Genomic DNA, 10987 nt, shown 5'->3' on the forward strand with positions numbered 1-10987 from the left:
TTTTGTTTGTTATTCAATAAGAAATGCAATGCAATCATTGGCAAACTACCGTGGAGTAAAAAAAAGAAACACTCTACGATGTACTGTTTTGAAAAGATACTACTGTAATAACGTCATACTGTAGTAATGGTAATCTAAATGAAAAGGAAATATGAGTACATAGCGTTGCCAGTTTATTAGGTACATTGTATGTTATGTAGCTTTATGTGCAGATATTTTAATGTGCAATCATAAGCATCTTAAGAATCACATTTCCCTCCAAATAATCACAGAGGCACTTCCATACACCTCTCTATCTCTCTCTCTCTCTCTATCTCTATCTCTCTCCCTGTCACTGGTACATTAAAGCCAGGCCCTAATCACTGCAGGGACTTAGGCAATGATCTGCTTATCAAACAGCATATTTCAAAAAGGGATCTTAAAAGGCCCGAGGGCGAAGCTGCAATAAGGAGGCATTTGTAGCAGGATGAAAGGGCGAGCGAAGGAGCCGCAGATGGACCTTGCATCAGAATAGGCAGGGGTCTTATTAGCATATCCAGTTTAAGTGCGCACAGAGATGGAGAAACAAGGGGAAAGCGACCGAGTGCACACTTCATTTTTTTGTCCCAGCACACTAGGCCCAAAAAGAATGGGAGAACAAACACATATTTTAACAAAGGCTCAAGCCTTGAAGTGGGACTACATTTGGGGAATCAATGAGCTAGCGTCATACTGTAGCAAGTGTGAGAAAAGGAAGGGTGTATCATCTCTCTCTCTATCCTTTTCTCCTTCATTCGCTCTTTTCCCGCTAGCAAAACAGGCCCAGTGTGTGTCTTCTCGACAACTTTGATAAGAGCAAGACGCACTCAGACGCTTTGAGAAGCAGCAAATGGAAAATGTTTTGAACACATCCAGCATGGTTGAAAGCACTATCCATTGCTCTCAAGTTGGACGTGAGGAGCACGCTGTTACAAAAGTTGCCTTTAAACTCGCAGCCGGATGGCAGCTTTGAAACCCTCCTCCCCTGTGGCTCTATTTAGTCCTGGCACAGATGCACAGTGCGGTGCTGTGAAGCCTATCCAAAAGGAGTTTGAGGCTCAGAACGTTCTGAAGTGACCGCACATCTGGGATCGTCGTGGGGCGTGAAACAGTGACCTGTTGTATACCAGTTTGGGAGAGAGAGAAATAAAAAGAAAAAGACTTAAGGAAATGTGAAACAACTTCAAGCCAACATTTACCTTATTTTTCATGTAGATTTATATATTTTGTATTTTTGTGTCTTTTTTTTCTCTGTACTGATATATAATTGCACATCCTTCCAATTAGCTTCATTATACAGTAGTAAGTGAAAAGGTTTGAACAGCTACTGAATAAATCCCTTAATGTGTGTTTCTGTTGTAATACTAATTTCTTCATCACAGCATTTAGGTTTATAATATTTTTAGACATTGACCTGTTTAATCTGATAAAGTCTACAAAGCACTTGCTCTGTAAAGGTAAATGTACATTTAATAATGATGTATAATTCTTTCTGAAATCCCCCCCCCCCCAAATTCAGGTTTGCTATATTTATAAATATGGTATTAAATATATTTATCTATAAGTGTGTATTCACAGCACTCTATTCTAGTCATTGTAACTCACAGCGTAAAACAACAGATATCCGGTGCCATTTATAGAAAATCATTCTGGGATTTTGAGACCAATTACCTTAATTATGTTGCTTTTTTTTGTTATTTTTCTTAACCTCCTCTCTGGTCATTCCACTTCTTGCTATGTTTGCATTTGTGCTTATTTTGTGGTAGGACTGATGGTACCAGTATTGCTTCATACTTTGGGAAAATCCCACCCATTCTCACCAAGCTGTTCCTCCATCCCAGCTCTGCAGTCACAACATACGTCGTTCAACGTCTTTCCATGTGGATTGTGAACATCTGAATGAGGATCTCCTGTATGCTTAGAGGATGTATGAGAAGAAATGTACTTCACTACGCTGTGATTAGTTTATACATCACTAAAACCTAATCTCTTATTGTCTGCGTATGTGTTCCTTCATATTGATTTATAAACTCGAACAATCTTGCCACTCGTACATGTCCACTGAATCTGGATGCTGATTCTGTTAGCGCTTCGGTAAAAAAGAAAATAGGGTCAGAGAGCAAGCTTCCAATTTCCTGAGATCTTTTAGCCAGCATAGCAATGAACTCCAGCAGTTTGTCATTACCCTTTTGTCAAGGAGTCATGTAGCAGCGTAGAGTTGGGAAATATTAGGGTTAATCTTAAAAGCGGTCTGGATAATGAAACCTGGGCTCGTGAGCACATTTCAAGGGCTTCATATAATTATACGTCTTGGTGTATAATTAATTAAACCCAAAGCTGCTTGCGTTCAGTGCAAACACAATCACATATCATGTCTTTTGATAACTTGCTCATATTCGTGATGCCAAGCAGCCTTTTGATCAGCTGATAATGAGTGGAAGGAGGGTGTGATCTCTGTTACCACATAAATACTAGATCTAACCGTACACCAGACTCCTTGTGAAGTCTTTATCTGCTACACCATTTATTATTCATTTGCAGTTTAATTCTATTTGAATATGTATAGGCAAGTCATTTAAATGTCTGTTCTATGTTGGTGATTTTATAGAGTATATGAAACGATACGCCAACTTACAGAAGGGCTCATTTAAAAGAAGGGACTCCAAGTTGGATGGTTCTTTTTAGAATCATTCATGAGTTTTCTTCTTCTTCTTCTTCTTCTTCTTCTTCTTCTTCTTCATATTATTATTATTATTATTATTATTATTATTATTATTATTATTATTTCAAACTGAATTATTTCTGAAATCTATACTCTATTTGATTTTAAAATATCTATAAAAGTATAGATTATATTAAATATATAACCAACACGGAGGCACGGTGGCTTAGTGGTTAGCACGTTCGCCTCACACCTCCAGGGTTGGGGGTTTGATTCCCGCCTCTGCCTTGTGGGTGTGGAGTTTGCATGTTCTCCCCGTGCCTCGGGGGTTTAGTCCGGGTACTCCGGTTTCCTCCCCCGGTCCAAAGACATGCATGGTAGGTTGATTGGCATCTCTGGAAAATTGTCCATAGTGTGTGATTGCGTGAGTGAATGAGAGTGTGTGTGTGTGTGTGTGCCCTGCGATGGGTTGGCACTCTGTCCAGGGTGTATCCTGCCTTGATGCCCGATGACGCCTGAGATAGGCACAGGCTCCCCGTGACCCGAGATAGTTCGGATAAGTGGTAGAAAATGAATGAATGAATGAATATAACCAACACATCAAAATTCCAAAAAGTAATGGCATCAATTTCACCTTGTATTCTATGAATTACAGAACCGTTTTAACATAAAAGGCACCATTTCTCTCAAACATAATGTAGTTGTTTTTTGTAAGAAAGGTACCTTTTTTGTAAGAGAGGTTTTATTGGTCAAGTACATTATATAGAACCCTAAGAAACCTCTTTTTTCAATAGTGTGTATCAGACTTATACCAATAGCATAAAGCAGTTTTGGTATAAAATATTTGGTTATATAAGATAAATAAATGTCTGGAGCAACGATGCACAAAGAAGGCTTTTATTTATTTATTTTTTTTAAATTGAATTCCATCCAGATAGTCCTGATGGTTAGATCAACTGAACTGAATGAATTTAATTATTTATAGAATATTATTATCATTGCACTTGATCAGAATTTCTGAAAATAGAAAATAAATCTGAAAAAATATGAGAACAGAGTACTTAACATATATTAATGAATATATATGTATTTTACATATATAGGTATGCCTATTATTTTAGATAAATAAAAAACATCTTAATACCAAAAAGTTATAAGTTGGCTAAAGTTATAAATGAAAGTATATGAAAACCTCCGTTTCTTTTAATAGGATTTAATTTTTTTTTTTTTTGAGCGCTGTCTGTGAAGCCATGTGTGAAACTATTCAGATCTGTTGCTAAGCAATTAAACATGAGACAAAGATTGAACATTGTATATATATATATATATATATCTATACATATATATTCTATATATATATGTATATATATATTTTTTATTTTATTCATGTATCTGTTTAGGAAGGATATCTTGTACATCAAATATCCCATTGGCAGTTAAGCGCATTCAATGTGTTTAGAAGCCAAAACAGTCACTTTTCTAAACAAACACAAATACAAAATAAAAATAACAACAAAATAATGGACTGCATGTAAATAACATACAAAAAATCCCATGCCTACTCAGTAGGTAACTACAGCATTCCAACTCCTGTAGATATGTACATTTCAGTTACAAAAATATAGATTTCTTTTTTGCTTACATCCCAAAAACATGAAGCAGTGCCCTCATATTGTTTCCCTTCGTTCCTTGAAATGACTTACTGAATAAAGGAAAAAAAAAGGAAGAAAATAAAAATCCCTTAACCCTTAAGGCCAGATGCAAAGCATCCACTCGCTCGTATCTGTCAGAATATCTGCAAGGCTTCTCAAAAGGCACCGAAAATTTCGAAGATTTGATGCTTTTTTTTCTCTGTAATAATTCCCTCCATTTAGCAGACCTTTTGATGTCACATTTGAAAGAAAGAGAAAGAGAGAAAGAGAGAGAACGAAAAAAAGTACCAGCGGATGATATTTACAAAACAAGAGAAAGTAACATTACTCTTACACATGCGTCAGAATACGTAAGTGCTCTTTATCCAAACAGAGTCAAAAAACTTATCACAGCATTTTCACTACGTACTACAGAATGTATAAAATATGGCCCTGCTCAATTTAGGATAATACAATGAAAATATTCAAATCAATTTTCACAACAATGGTACTAAAAAGTAAAAACAAACAAATAAACAAAAAAACCTCAAACATGGCACGTGTACAATATACATATACTGTAGCTTATGTATATTATTTAATGTCTGTATGTAAATGCCTACTGAGGACATTTAAGCTTGAAACCTGCAGGCATTAGTTTACAACAAGAAGGTCCTTTTCCTTGTTTATGTTTTTACACTCAGGAGGAAAATCAAGAAACTTTCCAAAGCCTGTTGCTTTACTTTGTTGTCCTTAAGAAGTCTTGAAAGCCTCGTGTTTGAGGCAAAAGAATAAAAGATAAAATGTCCCTTTTCTTTTCAAATGTCTTTGAGTCCTTGACTGTTTAATTCAACGTCATGGAGATTGTGGCCTGAAAAGTGCTTTTGCAGAAGGGAAAATTAAAAGATTAACAAGTCTGTTAACACTTTCTCACCCTCTCAGATGGGAGCGAATGTGATGGACAACCCGGAGAACAGGATGGAGGACGGTCTCAGCAGATTTCAGCTGTCCGTGGAGAAAGGGATGCCTGCAAGTCAGTCATGGGAGTCGTCACCGGAGAGTTGTAGATGTTGCTGACCACAGAGTTGGGGTAGGAGGTGGCCACTTGGGTCTGGAAGGTGGTGGAGGGAGATGGATAAGTGGTGGCGATGGAGGGAGAGGGGTAGGATGTATGCACAGGAGAGGAATAGCAGGAGGCTACTGGAGAAGAAAAGGATGAGACTGGAGACGGGTAGGAGGCGATAGGAGATGAGTAGCTTGAGACGGGTGATGGGACTGAAATGGATACAGAGGTGATGGAGTTCTGGATGGTGGTGGAGACTGAGGTGACTTTGTCAGCCTTCTTGTCCTTCTGCCGCAGGTGGATCTTAGTGTGGCGCTTGCGCTCGTCACTGCGGGCAAACTTGCGCCCGCAGATGTCACAGGCGAAAGGCTTCTCACCGGTGTGTGTGCGGATGTGAGTGGTGAGGTGATCGCTGCGGCTGAAGTTGCGCATGCAGATACGGCACTGGAAGGGTTTCTGGCCCGTATGAATGCGGATGTGGCGTGTGAGCTCGTCAGAACGAGAGAAGCGCCGCTCGCACGTCTCCACGGGGCAGGCGTAAGGCCGCTCATGTGGTGGTGTCTTGCTTGGCCGATTTGGGTACTTGCGCACGCGGCTGGGCTTAATGAGCTGCGCCTGGTAGACACTCTTCAGCTCCTGTGAGCCCGTCTGTGTGGCGAAGGCCTTGATGGTAGAGAGCGGTGTAAGTGAAGGCTGCTGCGTTTGAAAGGGCTTCTGCTCAGCTGGAGCCAGGCTGATCTCGCTCTGCTGTTGGGGAAACAGGTAATCAGGGATCATGGGAACAGGGAAGCTGGCACCACATGCCTTGCTGCTGGGGTAAGCCGGAGGTGGGTATGGCAGGTTGCTGCCCACCACTGATGGGAAGTTGGCAGTAGGCTCAGGGAAGATGTCAGGGCTGGCACTGGAGTAGGTCGGTGCAGCTGAATAAATGGGGTTGGGCTCACTCTGATGCACTGAGCAGCTCAGGCTGGGGCTGGATGTTGATGAGGACGATGTTGAAGAAGAGGAGGAAGAGGAGGACGAGCTTGAAGTTGAAGCAGGTGAGGAGGAGGGAGTGACTTGAGCTGTTGAAGAAGATGTGATGGAAGTGGCGGAGGGGTTGACACCAACCAATCCGCTGACCAGGTTGAACAGAGGCTCCGCCCACAGGCTGTTGCTACAGTTGGCAGGTTCCAGGGTAAAGCGGCCCGTGTAGGAGATGGGGGGCAGCCGCTGAGGGGCATAACTCTGCTCAGCCAGGGACTTCTCACAGCTCAGGGCAATTTCAGGGAGAGTATCTACAGAGACAACGACAACAAAAGACAGAAAGTTGAGCATCACGTTTTGGATGAATGTTTCCCTCTCGGTTGCTCTGAGACACATTAATGCACATTATAGAGCCCTGGGGTGTTTAAGATGGGAGACCCCGCTGGAAGCAGAGTCTGTGTTTCCCCACTCTCTCAGACAAAGCAGCAGGTGCTTATGAAGAAGCAGAAGGATCTCCCCCCCTACTAAACACATACACACACATTCGCTGCTGAGCTCTCCCCAACATACACACATTTATTGAGCTCCCTCAGAGACAAGCACTTGAGCCAGCACAAGCATCTGCATTTATGCTCTCTCTCTCTCTCTCTCTCTCTCTCTCTCTCTCTCTCTTCCCCACTCTCACAGCTCTTCAATTCCATTACATGGCTAAAAGCAGCTGATAATTTAATCAACCTGCAGTTCAGCCGGTGCATAAAAAAGCCATTTAAATGAACCTGCACGTTTTAGATATCTGATTGCAATCTGCACATATGATGTCTTAATGATTCATTTTAAGGATAAGTTAGTTCATAAAAATGCTTTGATAGACAGATCAATATATGAGTTCCAAACAATGCTTTATAACTGATCAGGATTTTGTTCAAAATTAAATTGCTTGCATTCAATGTTTTTTTTTAAATATCTCCTTCATCCTTCTGCAAAAGATATAGAATTCAACACAAAGCAGAGTGAATAATGTCTGAGCTCTTACCTCCATTCAGGTGGTCGTATTGCTCGCCGGGTTCCCCAGAGACAAAGCCAGTGCCCTCGTGTGCAGAGGCGTTCAGGATCCCCACAGAGTTGAGCATGATCATCTCCTCCAACTTGGGGTAGTTATCCATGGGGGAGTGAGGGAAGCTCAGGGGGTCTGAGATCTGCAGAGCAGGAAGGAGCTCCGTCTTGGCTGCAGCCATCTCTCTCTGGAGTGTGTGTGGCTTGCAGAGTATCGCGCAGTGACAGATCAGCAGGTAGCCCCTCTGGGACGAGAACGATGAAGATGCTGCGTTGCCTCTTCTTCCTCTCTCTGGCTGACCTTCCTCACTGTGTCTTGCTTGCTTTCGTTCCTTGTTGCTTTGTCCAAAAGGGTAAGAAAAATCCACTTTTTTCTCCCTCAAAAACGGATGATTCAGTGTGTCCTTCTAATCATAACACACCAAAACGTCAATTTCTGAATTTTAACATGAAACCTTTTACAACAAATTGAGTCTTGTACTATTTCTCAGACGCTTTGCTTCTGTTGTTGTTGTTATTATTATTATTATTATGATTATTTTCAGTTCAATACTTTGTTGTTTTGAACTGTATTTAGAGATTATATCGCACAATGTTGTCTATCAGCTATCTATCTGCCGTTGAGTCGCTTGGGCTCTCAGCGCTCTTTCCTCCGCGCCCGAGGTTCCCTAAGCCTTTATATACACTCCCTCGTGACGTAGATGTCCATATATGGACTGGAGGAAGCCCATATTTAGGCACTGCAGCCGAGGACACATGACACTCGGCCAAGGGAGAAAAAGAGGCGCATCGGGGAGCTTTTGAACTTAAATGTCCTTGCAATAAATGGAAAGAAAAACGTCCGTTATTTCTCCGCTGCAAAATCGTCTCAGTTAAACCCGGAAAGCAAAACGCTCTCGGTAATATTCGGGTTTCCCTGTCGCGCACCAGCCGGAAGACCCCGCTCCGCCATGCCATATTGGGTCATGACTACATAAGGACCGATTCCGGTGGGTTTCCACTTCCATGCCCTTTTTTGGAATTTCCTGGTGTCGCTCTGCCAGAGAGCGAAAGACAGAGAGACAGAGAAAGAGAGAGAGAGAGAGAGAGGGTTTGGATTGCAGCTGAAGTCCAGCACAATAATACATGTCAGCAATTTTATACAGAAACAACTTTTCTCTCCAACCAACCATGCGTTATAATTAATGCACAATGAGATAGGAGTCTTTATTTCTTTATATTTTGTTGTACACACGGATCATTTTGCACGTAGGATATACAGTATATTAAGGTGAATGTTCACATTCACAGCAGCAACAAGCAACAAACAGGACGACACAACACAACACTTAACGTCGGAGGCATAATGGTTGGTTTGGGACACAGCCAGAATCTTGTGGGTTAATTGCGGTTATTTGTATAGAGAGTTAGTACTACAGGGTTTATTAGTGGAAACACACGCTCCTGAACTCTCACTCTCACTGTGCAGATGTTGCTGTTAGAACTAAAGTCTCCCAGCGTTTAGTGGAAATCCGCCATCTAAAATATAAGACAAACACACTTTAAATTCTCATTTACGAGGTGCTTTGATATGAGGCATGATTAATACAGGGAGAACATTTTATTCTAAGGCTTGTAGGTCCCTTGTTAATACTTGGCTGGTGAACATTCTGGGAAAACTAACAAATAATAACTTACCCATTATTATTATGCAATTACTATTATTTATATATATATTTATGATGATGATGATTATTATTATTATTAGTGTTATTATTATTATTATTATTATTATTATTATTATTATTATTATTATTATTATTATGCAACTACTGAATGCACTGTATGCATGTAGGCATTAATCTATTACACTGGCTGTATTAAGCTTTCTGCACCTTTCTGGGTAAACTGAGAATTCAGGCAGGGTTGCCAGTTCATATCAAATGCTTGCCGACCGATCATGATTTACAACCTCTTTCAAAATACACTACAAGCCAGTACAATAATTAACTGAACTTAATCATATATAAATGAAATTCTACTCCAGTAGGAACTGTGCTGCTGGTTTACATATTTTTAGATCTGTAAATGTCAGTGTATGTGAATATATATCCATTGTGGTGGCTTATTAGGTAGAGCAAATTGAATCAAGCGATTGTATTCAGTATTTATGCTAGCCCGAGGCTATTTTTCAAAGGGTAGTTTGATAAAAAATAAAACCATAGGGTGGTAAACCAAACAATTTGGCACCACCGCTTGTAGGTTGCTGTTGCTGACATGGCAAGGGGCCTATAATCAGATTAATTGTGGGGGGTTAGTGTTTTTCTGGCTCATATGAAGGTATCCTCCCCGTCAGTCAGAACACACACTCAAGCATTTGCAAAATCCTGAAAAAAGTGCAGTACAAAAAAAAAACGCACTGATCTTAGTGCAGGGACTTTGCAGAGGACAGATCGATGGGCCTTTGCTGACTCAGTGCAAGTGCGGCGCCTCTCTTACACTTTGAAATAGAAGAAATTACCCCTGGGCCTACAGTGATGAGACTTTGCTTTCGGGGGAGAAATGCAATGATTTAATTACACTTTTTGTAGTGATTTAATTATGCACCTTTAGATTTAACCCGTGTAATTTGGTGATTGAAACACACAGGCAAAATGCATTTTGGCAGAGAGAAGCATCAGTTTAAGTGTCCTTTTAGTAATTGCAAGCCTCTGTAAGAGGGCCTGATGAGGAAAGTGATATCAGTTAATAGTCGATTCACAGGGCTTCCCAGGGAAATGCCTACACATCCCTAATGTAATGCTATCTAAGAATATTACTAAGGCACTGAAAATACATTAGTGATAAATACCTGAGGTATTTTCAATAAGGCCCCAAATTAAAATAATATTTTATTATGAGTGCCCATTTAAACTGAGTTTCCGGTTTATTACTTACTATTCATAGTAGATCTTATAAAATGGCAAATTAGGGTGTCACAGTGGTTTAAAAGTGGAGCATTGCTGTGTCACCTCCCCAGAGCCTCTAATTCGATCATGACCTCAGGTTGACATCAGTATTTTCCCTGACTCTGCATGGGTTTTCTTTTGGATTCTCTAGTTTTTTCCCATTTGCAAAAAAAAAAAAAACTTTCTGTTTGGTAGAAGCTACTCCAAATATTCCCTAAGTATGAATTTGTGCCTACAAGCTTCCCTGTGATGGACTATTATCCCATCTAGGATGAATTCTCACCTCACAGCCAGTGTTTCAGTAATAGGCTTCGGATCCTTGTGGCTGTTGAAGATGAATAGAAGTGGTTACAACAAGTTAACTAAGATAACAAGATTAGTAGTTTATACAGAAATATCATGCTAGATCTGTAACAATTAAAAAAGCCTTGTTAAGCAACCCCACAGATCATGTTTCAATGAGCAAAATTCTTGTGTATGAGTTTCTTATAGATAGAGGTAGAAACGAAAGCCGGGCTGTGGGAGGGTGTTTCCCAACAGGGAGGGGAGGGGGATCCAGACACCCAGGGCCGCGTAGGCAGTTGGTCTAACCTGTTGTGATATAACACTGCTCCAGCCCACATGCTGGTGAAATCCTTATTAGTGTGTGTGTGTGTGTGTGTGTGTG

The 10987-nt window shown here is 40.7% G+C and overlaps 1 protein-coding gene across 1 annotated transcript; it reads right to left on the minus strand.

The window, feature by feature from the left end:
• Positions 1 to 3989: 3989 nt before the first annotated feature.
• egr1 (early growth response 1) lies at positions 3990 to 8041 on the minus strand. The gene is made up of 2 exons (XM_060884767.1): positions 7374 to 8041; positions 3990 to 6651 (listed from the first exon to the last, which is right to left on the minus strand). The coding sequence occupies exons 1-2, from the start codon at positions 7573 to 7575 to the stop codon at positions 5303 to 5305; spliced, it is 1551 nt and encodes a 516-aa protein (XP_060740750.1). The 5' UTR covers positions 7576 to 8041; the 3' UTR covers positions 3990 to 5302.
• Between the last annotated feature and the right edge of the window lie 2946 nt (positions 8042 to 10987).

This window comes from Tachysurus vachellii, chromosome 13 (assembly GCF_030014155.1).
Source record: "Tachysurus vachellii isolate PV-2020 chromosome 13, HZAU_Pvac_v1, whole genome shotgun sequence".
NCBI lineage: Eukaryota > Metazoa > Chordata > Actinopteri > Siluriformes > Bagridae > Tachysurus > Tachysurus vachellii.